General features: G+C 47.4%; 2 protein-coding genes across 2 annotated transcripts; one reads left to right on the top strand and one right to left on the bottom strand.

The window, feature by feature from the left end:
• Positions 1-1766: 1766 nt before the first annotated feature.
• LOC128896711 (CAPA peptides-like) lies at positions 1767-6332 on the top strand. Its single transcript, XM_054160126.1, has 5 exons — positions 1767-2813; positions 3388-3429; positions 3654-3917; positions 4453-4593; positions 5440-6332. The coding sequence occupies exons 1-5, from the start codon at positions 2756-2758 to the stop codon at positions 5529-5531; spliced, it is 597 nt and encodes a 198-aa protein (XP_054016101.1). The 5' UTR covers positions 1767-2755; the 3' UTR covers positions 5532-6332.
• Positions 6333-8819: 2487 nt separating this feature from the next.
• On the bottom strand, positions 8820-16366 carry LOC128896614 (leucine-rich repeat-containing protein 24-like). Its single transcript, XM_054159980.1, has 2 exons — positions 14736-16366; positions 8820-11619 (listed from the first exon to the last, which is right to left on the bottom strand). The coding sequence occupies exon 2, from the start codon at positions 11549-11551 to the stop codon at positions 9560-9562; it is 1992 nt and encodes a 663-aa protein (XP_054015955.1). The 5' UTR covers positions 11552-11619; positions 14736-16366; the 3' UTR covers positions 8820-9559.
• Positions 16367-16778: the final 412 nt, after the last annotated feature.

The following is a 16778-nucleotide window of genomic DNA, read 5'->3' as shown; positions in this document are numbered from 1 at the left end:
TGAAGACCAAGTCAAACATGGTCATACAAGAACAAGCCTGAGTAATGTAGACAGAAAGAATATCAAACGATCAAGCTTTATTACATAAAAGAAATGATTGGGACGGATGAAATGCAGGCAATGAAAGATAAAAGAGTCCCTCGAAAACCCAGTCAAACATGGTCATACAAGAACAAGCCCGAGTAGAACGGATAGGAAGAAGGATCAAACCTTACCACACGAGAGGAATGATTAGAACAAATGAATCACAAAGCTAAAAGTGTCCCAAATCAAACACGGTCAAACAGGAGCTTACCTAAGTGACAGCTCTTTGGGGCTCCAGCGTCCAGAAAGTTTGGCAAACGTTAGATTAGGCGATACTCCGCCTGTTTCGTGGCACGGAAAGGTCACGGTGGTGGTTTCCGTTTTGCAAGTTTCTCATATTGAATTCAGCAGTGGAACGTATTCAGACCCGGGTGGATTGGACTAAAGCTACTGGTCTTCCCTAGAAAAATATGCAATATACTGTCGCGAGGATTAAAGTACATCCTTTTACCCCAGTATTACATGAACATGGATACATCACGACCAGCCAAGTAATGCGGCATAATCAGTATTGTCACGATCGTATCACGCATTTATAAATCTGTGTTCGATTCTCTGTGTACGGTGTGGTCGGGCAACACGCGCGACTGTGGATTTGGATTATAACTAATCGTTACAGTTATCCGATTTCAAACGTTACGTGCACGGGTCCGAGTGGATTCGAACTGATTTGTCCTGTTTGTTAGTGTTGTTGTTTAGAAAACTCGAGAGTGTTGAAATAAAATTCTTATGTCACGAAAAATCCCTAACATTTATTGCTCGAATAAATCTGTAGCGTTATTTGAGCCAGATTTGCTCGAATAAGAGGTTATTCGTTACTTGGAAGGCCTCGACGAATAAATAGAACGCAGAAACAATTGCGTAGCGTTCGATGAATAAAATAATGTCGAGTGAATCGATAAAATAACTAAAGCGGTGTTAAATAAATGAATGGATCACCGGATCACCGGTGGACACACGGCAAGTGGTATAACGTAGAACGCTCTAATCCCTCGAGCGGATTTCACTTTACGAAATGTCAATGAAACGAACTACCAATTTCCCTCGAATTACAGATTTTTCGCAAGTAATTATTCGTGGCGCAGTACACTGATGCTCATAAAGCGGTTTTATTGCGTGAGCGCTAACGAAATATAAACTTTTTGTTTACGAGCGAGGCCTGTAAAATAATTGTATCGGTGAAACTTTAACAGTTCGAGAACAGCTAGAAATACCGGCGGTAATGCATCGTTTCGACTTTTACGGATTCTTCTACAAACTTCTTGGATATTAAGAGTTGCGTTTGTTGCTCGAAACGAGTTATTCGGAACTCGCGATATACTCGTGAAGAATATGCTCGATATTAGCTAGCTGGGGATGCCGTCCATTAAACGGCTCGAATATTCATGATTTTTATATAAATCGATTTCGCGTTAATTATTTACAGAACAGGTTATGAAGAGTAATTTTAATCGTTTAAGTTGTTTACCAGCGACAATTTTACGTTAAAGTCGCGAATGGAAATCGTTGCGATGTAACAGTTTTATAAAAACACCGGCGAACGTTCGGAACAATTTCCACACGTCTGTAGAGTTTAATAAAAATAACGTTCTGGTCTCGTTTATAGAGACTCGAGCACTGCGAAGGTATTGGAAAATCGGTAGTTCCGGCCGGTGCGTTTATAAACCGCGTATTTTGGCGAAAAATTCGCTACAACGGAACAACATATCGACCCGGAAATCAATTCGTGACTAACATGTAATTTACATCGGGGACGAAACTCATTCCCGCGGTTCCGTGTCATTGCATTAAATACAGAGGAACCAAAGCGGTTTCTGTTAATTCGGAAATACGATTTATGTATAGAGAATGTCCAACTATTTCGGTAAACATTAATTGGTGTCTCGATTGTTTGCACAAACTTGAATGGCCCTTTTATTACATAGAGCGAGGCGAGCAAATATTATTATCCAAACAGGCTCAGCTGTTGTTATATAACGCGATATTTGGAAGGAATAAATTGCATCGATGTGGTTTCCACGAACATTGTGTGCGTTCTCGTACTAGAAATTTTTCTGGATATCATTTTCACTGTCCCAAACCACTCCAAACGTCGTCGAACGTACCTCAATTAAATAATTGGGTTCAGTTTTGTAGCAAAGAAAATTTTACCTTATGACAGTAGATATTCACCCAACAGTCCTAGAAGACACCCGTTCATCTCCTATCCAACAGGGTCGCACTCCAACATCCTGTTCCACTTCTCGCAGATCAATTCCCCAAACTTTTGGAAGACAGCTCAGGCTCTGGACCCCGAGTTACCTAAAACAAAAACGTGTCCTGTATTTTTACATGTTCCGCGAACCGGAGCAGTTTCACGATGAAACAGCAATCCTAGCGTCAGTAGCCCTTCGCCATGACTAGGACCGAAAGTTCGATCATTAACGGGGGTGGAACGGTGAATAAGTATGCCGATCGTGCGGATGGGAATGACACTGGGCGAGCGTGAGGGCGGAAGTGTGAGATGGGGAATGCGAAACGAGAGGGTTGAACCCCCTGGGTGCATGGGGTGGCTGGCAAGGTATAAAATCAGACGTCGGATACCTGGAGGTATTCAGTGCCGGTTAGATCCCGCTCTCCGCAGCATCGCTTCATCGAGTTTCGATCACTGAGACCGACCGCCCCCATTGCAATGACGAATCACCTATTTGTATTCCTGGTCGTTCTAATATTTTCCACTTCTCTCAACCGTAAGTGTGTACTCGTCGATCGATCCGCTTCCCCGGTCGATCCCGGCTACCAAGGCTTTTCATATTTTTCACCGTTTCGCGGTTCGTTACACCGGTGAACTCGCTGCTATCCATATTCGAGCCATTTTTCTCGGTTTCCGCGGGACCCTCCTTCCCGTACGGCAAAACTTCTTCTTGTCGTAGCGCGAACGCTGTATTTGGGAACGCGTTGAGACTCACTGAACCGGGAAAATTATAAGTATCTTTTTCTCTTTCGTTACCGGGCTCTCTTGAGTTTTTATTGGAAACTCCAGTGAGGAAGTGAGACACTAGATTGAAATTTTTCGACCTAGGAAAATTACAAATATTGTTTTCGTGCGATGCATTTTTTGGCTTATTTTTCTTTGCTTTTGTTGTGCCAAGTAGCTTTTGTGCATCGGTTGGGGCCTTTTCTCTTTCGTTACCGGGCTCTCTTGAGTTTCTATTGGATACTCCACTGTGACTCCAGTGAGACACTGGGTTGAAATTGGTGGACCTAGGAAAATTAAAAAATTTTCTGATCAGTACCGCCCTGTGACTCATACTGTCCTTCCAGTGCCCCGATGTTCCCTTGGTCAACACCTCGACTCCGCCAGAGGTAAGACATGTATATCGCAACTCTCTTCTTTCTATCTCAAAGCATATATAACATACATCCATCTTGCTTGATGAATCCTGCCTGAAATTAATTCTTTCCTCGTTAGCAGTCCGCACCCAAATCATCAATCGACTGCTCTTTCCTCCAATTTAAATGTGCTTCCATGGTAAAATAATTACGAAAAATTCACTGGAGGATCGTGTTCCAAATTTGGAATCTTTTAGATGGGGATAAAGTGAAAGCCAACAACAGACGCGCGTCTGGTCTGGTGCCATATCCCAGGATCGGTAGAAGCTCCGAAATGGCTGGTTTCACGAGGCTAGATCGTGCTGCAGGCCTGGTCCAGTACCCCAGAGTCGGTCGCGCCGATCTACCGATTTCGAATGTTAATTTCAACCGCTACCACGATATGGAACCCGACGCGGACTTTCAATTTTATAACGTGCGCGACATGGACTTGGACTCTGCTCCGGATCAAGATTACGAAGGTAGAAGCATCGTTCTTGCTTGGCTCAATTTTATATCCAATTTTCAAATCCGAAGAGAAAATCAATGGAAAAATTTTCCAAAAATTCTTGAAATCTAAGCGTTCATCTTGGTCTTGTATCATCTTACAGAGTTGTCTTTAACAATCTTCCAAAAGGAAAAAGCTTGTGTTGTCATTTAACAATCTAAAAAAAAAAATACATGTCGAATTGAGTAACCTCCTCCTTTTTCGAAGTCGGTTAAAAACGAACTTCATTAGAGTGGACTTGAAAGTCGCAACAGGTTTCAAAGCGTTTAATTGATACAGGGGGGTTGTTGTTGGAAGCATTTGTTGTAATTTAAGAGTCGAGTACGAATAAATCGAGTGGCTCTGATACGAGAGCTTAAAATAGGTCTCTGGTTGGACCAATACCTGTGCAAAGTTTCCGACAGTCTGTAAGATCCCCCCTTTGTGCTCGGGTATCATCTACATTGCACGCTCGGTATACGAAAAATGGTACACCGCTTGATTCATCGATTCTCACGATATTGTGTCAGGATACGTCGGAAGATCGATGAACTTCAAGAACAAAAATCTGAAGGATGCTGCATGGTTGATCCCCAACCGTCTACACATGAAGGAACAGCGTCCACCGCAGAAGATCGACGAGAACAGATCGCTTTACTCCGACGCTCAAGGTACAAAGTGTGCGTGAGTGTGAGTGTGGTTTCGGCAACGGATTGACGTACGTTGTTCGAAATTTTCTTGGGATTTATCTAAGAAGATTCTGGTAAAAATAGTCCGAGGAAGTCGTAATAAAAACTTCTCTACCTGTGATATTTCTCTACCATCGATAATACTTAATTGCATAGTATGACGTCAGCACATGTATTCTGGGTCCGTTAAGAAAAATGCAGAGTAATTGTAGGATCCAGAATAATCCATCAACAAAAAATTCTGTTCGTTCGCTAACCTATCGATCCGAAAGCGTCGACGCTTAAAAGTCAAACTGTCCATTATTTTTGCTCGCAAAACACGTCGGCGCCATTTGGTCGATGAATTTCGGGACCCCCTGTATAAATAGCGCATTATAACGCGCTTTATTCTCCGCAAATCCGATCGGCGCGATGTAACGTATCGTGCCGGGGACGAAATACGAGCTGTACGAGGCGAAAAATTAAATTGGCATTTGGATCGGGGGGAGTTGCATCAACAGGACATTCGCGATACACTTTTGCTCGCGGATCACGTAACGATTGGGATAGATTTTCACACGGATCCGACGTCGCCAAAAACGCTTCGTGACGAGCACCATTCCGCGTCCGGGTCGAAAAGGGACGCTCGATGACTGTAAATGTACGAATTAAAGGATGGCGCTCAAGTACGCCTTATTCCCAACAACTGATAACATCCAAGAAGATCATACAGCCCGACCAAAGTCCTGGAATCAATTTATATTTTACTGGCAGTGCTGGGGCGACACCAATCACGCTTCGTTGGATTCGATATCTGTACCAACATGTTTGCAGCTGTTTGATCATCAGTTGCAGGTTTACGGAACGGTCAAACATCGCTGAACGACTACACTCCACGATTGGGGCGCGAGACGAACGTCGAACGAGGCATCTGCAAATGATCCCCCGGTTCCAGCGTGGTGCACGACGCGACGGATCTCGCACGGAGAACGCGACGTGGTGTACTAATTCCCTCTACAAGGCTCTCTGTCGTCGACCAATCTGTCTTTAATTCGCGCCAGTGGTCGTTAACCGAACTTTGTACAAGAAGTTATAGGCCACGATAGATTCTCCGTATGCCAACGACCACGGACACCGAGTATCTGTATTTATTTGGATTATGGCGAAGTTGTCAGGACGTGCGCCCTCGCAGCTCGCTCGACGGAGTTTCCGCTGACACGAGAAAAGGATCTAATAAAAAGCCCTGAAATTACGTTTCTTTCTCTGCAACGAACGCCGCTACCTATCTCGTTCTTATTCCTGCGACTTTCACTGAAATTCTAGCTCCGCTGCGAATACACTTAGCAATTGATATCGGGCCACTCGAAATTCCTGTCGAACGTTTTCCTCGAATTGGAAAACGGATGACGATCGTCCCGATATATAGATTCGCGTAGCGCCCGAGGATCCAGGAAAATACGACGCTCGAAAGCCCCAAGATATCGTACAATTCCGTACCCGCTTTTTGTGAAACTCTATCCGTCCGTTGCAACTTGTTTCTTTATTAAAGTTGGCATCCAAGTCTCTTTGACTTCGTGGATATTTATCTCTATTTGATGGAAACGTTCTTTTTCCGTTCCCATTGGTTATTTGTTGAGGAATGTTTGCCACTGCGGGATGGGCTTGAAAGTATTCTCCAGCAGTGCCTCGTATATATCGACGATTATTGGCACCGGTCTTCCAAAATGACGTAGTTAGCCCTTTGGACTACATACATGAGTGATACTCGTGGTAAGGAATTTCGGCTATAAACAACAAGCACGAGTCTGACACTCGGTCGGGACCGGCGAGTTGCTTATTTCGAAACAGATATACTATTCCGCTTGACTTTGTTCCCGAGCGTGACGAGGGGGAACCCGTAGACAAAACAGGGGGATCGGCAAACTATAAAGTGATCGCTCGAGTACGGGTGTTGTGCTTTCGAGAATGATAGAAGATAACATGCTTTCTCATTTTAGCACTAGTAAAATCGAACGAATGGAATGTATATGTACAACTAATTGTATTTCGGCGAATACACACGCCAAAGAAAGAGAAAACTGAGAAAGATTTATGGCTTCTCGCTTTCACAGACTTCTCACTTCTCGTCGGATCTCTCACTCGACTTCGAATAAAAAGGCGGGGATAGCGAGTTGCTTATTTCGAGGCGGAAAGCAGTTGCTTATTTCGAGACAATACTGTACTTCGTTCGTTCGTTATTATGGCACGAGCAATCGGGAGATAGCGTGTAGGTTAAGGGGTTAATGAACAGTAGCGTTCGCCATCGAGCGTTTAATTTGAATGACAAGTGGTGTTACAGCGTTTCATCGGAAACTGGCTGATACTATTATATGTATTAATAGGCACCCACGTAGCGACAGATTAGTAAACAATACACAGTATTAATTCCGGAAGTCTGAAATGCCGATTGGAACGGCACCGTTTAATGCACGAACTGCCGATAATGTTCCTCGATTTGAGTTAATACATCGTTTAATATTCCACCAGCTTCAAAATACGTCCATATCGAAGCTCAGCCATAGAGGATACGTTACATTCGTTTGAAAGACGCATGGAAAGAGTCGGGGCAACAATTTTCGGTTTCTCTCATTGTACGCAGGTTTGCCAAGTCGCAACTGTAAAAGAAAACTGAAAGTTGTTCAGAACTTGATACCTCTTTATAGATTTTCAGACTTTCTCTTATACCCTGTTAATTCTCAGTGACTAAATAGCTATTTTTCTTGTCCCTTTTTTTCTTACCTACCTGGAGTTTACGGGAATCAGGATATCTCGATCTCATTACATACAATGAGAAATTGCGTCCCTCTCTGCCATTCTTGCGTAGGTGGCTGGTATTGAAATAGGATCCTTTCAAGCTGGAAAGGAGAGGGTGGCTAATGAGGAAATCCAAAGTTTTACTGTAAATGCTGTACAGTACTCCCTTGAAAGATGTTCTCGGCTCCAGACCAACGATGAACTCCCGTGACATTTACAATTAAAACATTGCTGATGAAGTCGTGCCTCGGTTCTATCTCGACAAAAGAATGTCTCCAGCTCATTGGTCTCAGAAATACAAAAATTAAATTTTTTTGTAATCCGTTATCGTCCGCGAGCAAAACATCCTAATTCCCAAAATTTGATAGGAGGACACCTGTATAGAGGTTCGCCAGATGAACATCTTCCAAGGAATCACTCTATTGATTTTTATTTAAAAATGGAGAAAACTTCACGGGCAGACCCGCCGACCGAAGTCGCGTCTGACCGTTACACATAGAGGCAGTATCAACAAAGTGCCCTTTTTATTTTTTTTTGTCACGTCACCCGCTATCCCGTTACCAACTTCCAATAGTCCGCATATCCCGAGAAATTAATACCTTGAAGCCTACCGAATTCCGTTCGTGCGGAATAAATTAGAACGATGACACGATGTGTGTAAAATTCAATCGTTTTATTAATTGACAAAGTGTTCATAATGAATACCGACGCGGGGCACGCGACGCGCCGGCCACGCTATAATACGTGTACTGCGATAACAAATATGTACACACGTAGAGTACGGTAACAAACTAGTGATACACTTCGAGAATGAGTAGGGAAAGAACCGGTAACGTTACTTCGTCCATCTTTCCGCCGCGAGTAGTCCCGCGGGATCTCTATGTACAAACCACCTGCCTCCGTGGATATTGGCAACTAGAAGAGACTTAGGTCTAATCACACACACGCACTCGTCGTACACATCCTCTGCGAGCAGCCACTGTACGCTGACCAAGCATGCAAGCCGGGCAGACAAGCGAATAGACAGACGAGGAGCTTGTTTTTCGAAACTGCGCGTTGTCCGATCAAATATTCTCACGTGCGTTAACTGTGAAACGTGGCAGATTAATTTTGGCCGCCGCGAGATCATGGGATGAGGGAGAGATGGGAAGTGTGCTTTGGATTTACTGGCGAACTCGTCGGTAGAGTTACTTAGTGTTGATGATGGAATTCGAATCGACTTGGGTCGGCTCGAATCAGAGAGCGAAGCTCAAGTCAGTTCAAGATGATCTGCAAGCTCGTTAGGTTTACGAAACTTGGAGGTTTTGAATGGTTTGAACATCTTGGTTTAGGCTTGGTGTGAACAACTTTAACGGCTAGGCCGTGACTTAATTAAGGCTTGGGCGGCCTGAAAGTAAGTTTAGGAATGATCTGTAGAATTTTAGATAACAGAATTTAATCCCAATTTCTTCGAAGCTATTTACAAAATGAAAGATCCGTTTGGGCAGAGCCACAACAGAGACTCGAGGCAAGGACGCCAATTATTTGCTCTTTGAGCGATTTCGAATGAAGGTAACGTGCAGTTTCGAAACTCGATGTCTTACATAATCGAATACGTTGGACAGACATAACTGGAGTGGATTCGATCAAATATTCTGTATACTACTTTCGATAACCTTCCGGACGTCTTTAATATACGCACGAGATACAAACTTTCTAGGTCCCTGTATGCATACAACCTTAACCAATGTACGATTGAGGAGTGGTGTCTGATGGTTAAAAATGTGAGCCATTCGCGTACCAAGTGGCGAGAACGAACACGTATCGAAGGTGCGGAATCACAAGTGCGCAATTTATCAAGTCAGTTATGTTTGTTCAAGATGCGAGGATATCGAAATGGAAATGGAATTTTTGTAAACGTTTCCACATCTAAAGGTGAAGACAATAGAGGCTGAGAGTGACATTGGCAACTGAAACACATTGTAAAGCCGTAGAAAACCACCGTTTAGCTTAACTAACCTGGTAGGCCGATGGCTCACCGTATAAAATACAGATACGCTTGGAATACTGTCGACAACGAACACAATGAACGATACCGTTTTAAGGACGACGCGACTGAACGTGGGAAGAAAGCGACGGATGAGCTCTGAACAAGTATACCGACTATTTGCTCGAAAGCCGGTCCCCGGGGGTGTCCTTACAGGGAGACGAACTCGTGGGGCGGTTGGATGATTCGCGGCGGCGGAGGAGGCGATAACCGTAGGTCGACGTCCGTCAGCGAAAACGCGGAACTTCCATTGGCCGTCACGCGGGGCCCCATATTGTCGTAAGGCGAACAGAGATCGGTCGACCGCAACGCTCGTCGCGGTAGCGTCGCGAAGCTGGACACACTGGTGGCTGCCGCCAGTGCGGCGGATCCTTTGTTCGCCACGCCACTCGTGCCGTGGACAGGAATGTCGAGAAGGTCCGGGTAACAGCGATCGGATGCATCCTGGGGCACGGACACGGAAATGAAGATATTGCCGAAGATTCCAGCGGGCAGAACGCCGCTGGTGAATTCCGGCGGAGGTGGCGGGAACATCGCGGCGCATGGCAAGGCCCTCATCGCGTTCGCGGAACCACTGGTCACTTCCGGTCTCAGTCTCTCGACGGTAACGGTGGCTGCGTTCATGGGATCGCAGATCGAGCCTCTTTCCGCCAGCTCTAGGTCGCCGCTGCTGTAAGCCTCCACCAGGCTACCGTGACCGCTGCCTTGATCGTTGCTGTTCCCCGGAGTCGTTGTCGTCACGGATAGGTCGAGAAGCTTCTTCTCCTGGTCGCCGAAGCTCGTGCTGCCTTGGAGCTTCACTTTCTCGCGAGCACTGTGTCGACGGGACCCACCACACACGCACAGTGCCAGTAAAACGGCGGAAATAGAGGCGCACAAGGCGGCTGCACCACCGCCCGCCAGGCTGACCCACAACAACCAATTGTCACTCTGAGAGAGCGTCGGCGCTGTGTACACACGCGGAATAGCCACACTGACCGTGTCCCTCGCCAAACCGGCGATGTTCTTCGCGAAACAGGCATACTCCCCCGCGTCACCGTCGCTGGCGTTGTAGACCGTCAAATTGTTCCATCTGTCGATGATCCTCCCAGAGGTGGATCTGTCGTTGTAGGCCGCTCCGGCGTCGGACGTCGCATAGGCGATGTACGTCCCCGAATAAGTCTGCTCGGTCAGTTTGGTCGCGTTCACCGGGCCACCGTTCAGCTGCCACCAGACCTCCGGCTCGGGATCACCCGTGGCCAAACAGGCCAAACTGAGGTTCCCGTTCATCTCTTCTTGTATGCTGCTACTCAGCACGAAAACCTCCGGCTCGCAGGCGAACTCCGCGGATTTCACGTCCTCCCACTTGCGGCCCTCCAGCCGCTTCGGCGATGAACACAGTTGAGGCACGGAATACAGTTTGTTGGGCACGTCAGAGATCAGCCACGCTCGAAACTCGCGGAGCCTGCAGTCGCAACTCCACCGGTTCCCGTCCATGGTCAGAGTCTTCAGACGCGACAGACGCGATATCACCGACACCTCCAGATATTCCAGCTCGTTCTGGTCGATCCTCAGCGACTCCAGCCCGGTCAAGTGGACGAACGCTTCCCCGTGGATCTCGGACAGCGTGCACCTCTGCAACTCTAGGTTCCGCAGGTGCTGGAGAACGGGAAACTGGTGACTCCTCAGGATGCCCAGAGGATTACCGCTTAAAATTAGAATCCTCAGTCTTTCGTTGCCCAGGAACGTATCCGGCTCGAGGGCCTGCACGTGGTTGTCCGACAGGTCGATTTCCACCAGTATCCTCATGTCCCTGAATGAGTCCGCGTGGATCTCATGGATGCCGGCGTTCCTCAGAAACACCCTCTGCAGGTTCAGCAGTCCGGAACGCTTGAAGATCTCCGACTGTAGCGCTGGTATCTTGTTACCCGACAGGTCCAACACCTGCATGTCGGGGTCCAGTGACGCAGGCAGTGACGTCAGGCCTGCGTCAGGGCACAGGGCCGACTTCTTCCCGGACGTCCATTTGCACCTGCATACCGCTGGACAGTCCGTCCAATCCGGGAAGGCCGCCGCTCGGGACAACAGGGCGAACGTGCCGAGCAGAAAGAAGAGGGAAAGCAGGATGCGCCCTCGTAGAGGGTGTTGCGTTGGCCCTAACATGCCACAGTCTGTTTCTCTTCTGCAGCTGCTATTCTATCCTGTGGATGGCCTCTCCACCGATTAGAAATCTGTAAAGAGAGAGTAACTCGTGAGAAACTGGTCCAAGTCGGCACGCAGCTGAATGTTTCAGGTGTCGGATCCTCGGTAACCCCAGCGATATACCCCGCAGAGGATGCTGCGGTCGCAATATGTCTCCAAGGTATGCTGGAGTTTAGACTAACAACACAGCCTCGAGCATGGCGACTGACGTAATCTGTATCCCCCAGACGTTAATGACCGAGCACCACCGCATGTAAGAATCTTGATGGACTCCCAACCACCCCTCAAAACGTGGTGCGTGCTCAAAGTGTGATTCTCAAACCTAGACAAACCTAGGTTTGCCTTGGCCACCCCTTGTGCATCTACTGGCAAACGCGAAATAAATTAAGGTTTGCACGAGTCGTCCGAACAAGGCCCTGTGTCCCGCGAATATTCCCGGCAACTTGCCTCTAATATTTTCGTTCATTTGCATGTCCCTTCTCCGTTCGTTTCGCCGGAAATGGCCGGACTGATTAGTAAATTGGATTAATCCTCGCACAGTGAACCATCGCGGCACGAAAAACGGCGATGTACCCTGGATAATCTATCTCGTAGCGAATGTCGTTTCGAAGACACACTCCCGAAATAGCCGCGAATTTACGGCGCGCGCGTGCCTACCGGCAACTAAATGCCACAATTCACGCGAAATGTTTTGAAACCTTCTGTGTCTTCACACGGGGTGCCGTGTCGTTTAACCCATTTGCGCTTCGCATGTAAAATTACGCGTGATAATTTCCGGATTAACATGCGCGCCCGCTCGACGTAAGCGACGCTACTTAACGCGTTATTGCGCGGTGCATGATTAAACGTGACACGTGCTCGTCGATTTTAACGCTGTCGGCGAAGCGACGATTGTGTGCGTGGAACATTGAAACAAAAAAGAAAAAAAAAGAAGAAGGAAAAAACCGATGAAAGAAGACCTGGACCCGGGGAGCAGTGGAACGAAGAATCACAAAAGGGAGGTCTGTTTATCGCTGTCTCCATTGCCGGCATGTATTTTCGTCGCAGCTACTGCTTAATAAAAAAGAAATATAAGGGTCTTTTTATTGCGAAATGTGAAAGCTCTGCGGGCACGCGATTCGCGGCTTTTCAGTAAAAACGAGCCTATACGCGAGCGTAAAACGAACTTTACCTCGTGCGTTTTATCGACGGTTAAAGGAGAGAAGAGGGAACTTTTTGCCACGTCAGTTGGTCCGCGACGAAACTTAGCGATGCAAACTGGTTCACGCTATTTAGTCTCGAATTTTCGTCGGCGTCGTGTTCGTCCGACTGATACTAAAGAAGTCGACTACTATTGCAATGTTTATCTACTTGGACAGGGGCGTTGTTTACGTATACCGAGGCTGAGTGGTCGGCAACCTATCACCCGCAGGTCAACCAGTGACCCACGATGATATAATGAACGATCTATCAACCAAATATCGAGACTCGATCGGAATTGACAAAGACTTTGATTGAACCTCAAACTTCTAGACGCAATTTAATTTTTATTAAGATCGATTGTTTTACTTCTTCAATATTATACTTACTCAATCTGACCTACAGTGGATAAAGGTAGCCCATCAGTGTCATTGGCGTGCCACGGTTTTGTTTACAATAGACTGGGGACTAAAGTGTTCCTTTATTAATATAAAAGGGATCACTTTTGATCAAAAGAAAATGCATACTTGCACTCTGACATGAACTTCCACCACCCCGGATTTAAACTAATTCTTCAACGAGACTTTCCCTGATCGGCGAAGCTATATAAAAGCACCAATAAGACTCCAGAATCCTATAGAAAACACGTATGCGAGCTTCGTACAGAATTCTAAATAGAATTAGAAGGCTTGCTCACGGCTCATTCACGAGAACATTTCAACTCGAATGGTGACTACGTTGTTAAATATATTTGTTTCATCTTGAGAAATAAACGTTTCTGATGTTGTAAACCTACGATCGGTACAAGGGCGTTCAGACAGATCTTTTTAATGAGAATTGTAAGTGTAGTTTTACATGTCCTCCAGCCCGTGTCATATTTTTTAATTGTTCAATAAAGTGACCAAATGAAAAAATTCAGCACAAGACTTCCATCTACGGTCGAAAAAAATTATTTATGTAAAAATAAAGCTTTGGATGGATGAAAACAAAGTTACGAGTACCAAAAGAATTAAAATAAAATGTAGCACGAGAAATGTGAAACAGTGAACAACAAACTTCTCTTAATGATAAATAATCCAAGTATTTTACAAGATTCATATGACCCGGAGAATGGAATATAATTTTAATTTATAAATACGAAAATTGTGCGTCCGTGATTGCGCAACAATCCGTTTATATAATTACGATATTTAACGTGGCAATTATAACAGGTACACTGAAATGCCTCAAACGATATTTCACGTTTGACGTAACGTATTCGCGAAGTCGGGAGTGCACAAAAGCGAGCTGAATCGAAGGCACAGGAATCAATGAATTACCAGTCGCAATTGTAGATGTTTCATTTTGTGCAATTACCTAGCATTGTTATACGAATCTGAATTCGAAAATGCGTTCACTTGTAAGTCACATAATGAGGAACGACGGTATAATCGTCGTAATGAAACCGTAAAATATTTTATATGCAAACAAAGGTCCACGCTCGCGCCAATGTTTGCAGTGTGGTTGTTTAATTCAAAATTGGGGAAAAAATAACACGAAACAGAGCGATTAACCAGTTCAAAATGGAATAATCTACACTTCCCGCAACGCTGCTCACTTCTGGAAACATCTGTTCCCACGGAATGCGTTCTCACGACAATGTAAACAGTGCCTAGATAGCGGGATGAGCCAGTGTTTATGTTTATTGATTACCAGTCAATAGGCGACACTCTCCCTAACCTTTGGTCAGTTGAACGCGTTGCGAATGGTCGAAATTCTGCCCCAACATCACCCGTTACACCACGACGGATTCCCCTAGTCTTCCACGGTCTAAAGAAACCCTAGTCTCGCATGAGGCACTTCGTGACGTCACCATCGGCCAGGCAATTGACCTTGAGAGGCCAATCGAGTGAGGCGTCGTGGCCCTGTCATTTAATCCTAACCGCGAAGGAACTAGTTCTGAAAAGGATGCTTCGCTTATTCTTACTTGAGCGTCTCCTTCGGCCACCACTAAGCATGCCGTCTGCGAATCTGAATGGGGCCGTCATGCTTGCGTGGACGCTTCCATTGTTTCTCGGGGGCTTTCATTTCGCCGACCGTTCTCCTTCGGGCATCACGAACCTATTGTCGACGAGTTCTTAGATTTCATTCTGATTAAGTGCGCCCTACGTTGCACGCGCGTTCACCGTCGGCCGGCCTAGTTTTCCCGATCGCACGCCTCGTCGGGTTCAATCTGCAACAAAGGAGCAACAATCGCCCGATTATGTAACGCTTCTCTTTTTCCTTTCACCCCGTCGCGACCGAACGAGCGACGCGGAATCGGTGGAGCGCGAGCCTCGAACGCCTGTAGGATTCCAGGCCGCGGGGTTTGCCCGCCTACTAAGGCATATTAATTGCTGACGCCGCTAATGGTATGCCCGCGTAATGCGCCGCGAAATTTATATCGATCATAAATTAGTCACGAACTCGGCCGCGGAGCCGTGGCGATAATTTTCAATCCCCCTCGATGCCGTACGCGGCACCCGCCAGGAAGTCCTCGAGAGGCCCGGCAGCGAAAGACACAGCCGAGGAGCGACGGCGGCAACAACCGGATAATTCAATTCAATGGAACCTTTCACGGGCGAACCCGTGTGTTTCGGGTTCGTTAGGGGTGTTCGGGCTCGATTGGTCGCGACGCAAGATCGTCCGGCACCCTATCCGCACCCGGTGTCCTTGCGCGTGGTGCGTATGACACCCACGAGCCGTGCCACCGAGCGGCGTCGATCTCGAGCGGCAAAACTCGCTTACGCGTACTTGGTCGTCGAGAGTGGTCGGTGCGTTCCGGCCAATCGCGTCGTCGCTTGCGGGCTGGTTGAAAAATTAAAGACGAGAAAGCACTGCTTCATTCGCGAGAAGAGTCGCGGCTCTCACTGTCTCACCCTCCGTCCTTTTTTATCGTTTGTCCTTTCCCCCTGCCGGACGGTTCCCGTCCGTTTGTTTATTCTCCCCCAGGAGGAGACGCTCGCGACGAATCCTCGCGAGCCATCCGTTTATGCGACGATTGGAAACTGGGGATCAGGTCGCAGGGAAGATCTCACTCGCGGCGATACGCAAGGAAACGTGGAGAAACGAAACGTTGCGAAGAGCACGATGCACTTGTCAGCTTCCTCTCCACGCGTAGTCTCACCGTGTGAACGTGTGTTCGCCCGTTCTCACGAGAGGACACCCCCCACCTGGGCCGCGAGGTCGTCGACTGGCATCGACGTTCTTTTCTGTTATCCTCTTGGCCGATCAATCAATCACGTCGTGCGAGGCCCGCTGGACGAGAAGCCTTCTCACGGCTGGCTGGCCCCAGTGGATGAGCTGGACGTCTGTGGCGAAACCCGACAAGCGGATGCTGCGATCGCGCCGCTCCATTGAAAGACTTTCATCCCCCGTTGCGTGCAACCCCGTAACCGTCGCGAACGTTCGCATACGACAAACTCTACGGTCACGACGATTCCACCCACTGTCACGCTTTCGCGTTTCACGGATTTTCGCGATTAATATCGTCCCACACACACGCCACGGAAACCTGCAGATTTGCCGCAGAGGCCACCGACACGATGCCTACGTATCCCCGTGTCTGTTCCTCTCGCTACCCCCTCCCTCTCGCGCTCTCTATCGCCCCCACTCCGATCGGAGATTTCCCTCCTCGTCGATTCGCCGACCTCTCGCTCGCTCGTTACCCATCGCTGTCCCTTTTCGACTCCCTTGCCGCATAGCCGTTTGCGGGCAGCACCGTCGAATTCTGGTTCAATGAAATCCATTCCGTTCGCCGGCACCCTTACCCGGACACCCCCACCAGAGCGCCAACCTTTTCGACCCCGCTGCGTCCTCTCCTTGTCGAGATTCCGCTCGCATCAACCTCTCTGTAACCGCTGACTCCGCTCCAACGTCGGCCCTAAGCGACTTGGAATTCCGTTCAGGACATGCGTGCCCGGCTCGTGGGACACTACGTGAATATCGCGTTGAGTAACCCTTCGACTCGTAGCCCTTCTAGCCAACCCGG

The sequence above is a fragment of the Hylaeus anthracinus genome, unplaced genomic scaffold (assembly GCF_026225885.1).
Source record: "Hylaeus anthracinus isolate JK02 unplaced genomic scaffold, UHH_iyHylAnth1.0_haploid 0, whole genome shotgun sequence".
Classification (NCBI taxonomy): domain Eukaryota; kingdom Metazoa; phylum Arthropoda; class Insecta; order Hymenoptera; family Colletidae; genus Hylaeus; species Hylaeus anthracinus.
This window is presented reverse-complemented; position numbering and strand designations above follow the sequence as displayed.

Bases quoted from the DNA above. Each gene is read 5' to 3' on its own strand.
- LOC128896711 (XM_054160126.1), top strand. From the start codon at position 2,756: ATGACGAATCACCTATTTGTATTCCTGGTCGTTCTAATATTTTCCACT. The intron at 3,430-3,653 runs GTAAGACATGTA...GGAATCTTTTAG, and splicing joins ACACCTCGACTCCGCCAGAG to ATGGGGATAAAGTGAAAGCC. The intron at 4,594-5,439 runs GTACAAAGTGTG...TTTGATCATCAG, and splicing joins GCTTTACTCCGACGCTCAAG to TTGCAGGTTTACGGAACGGT.
- LOC128896614 (XM_054159980.1), bottom strand. From the start codon at position 11,551: ATGTTAGGGCCAACGCAACACCCTCTACGAGGGCGCATCCTGCTTTCC.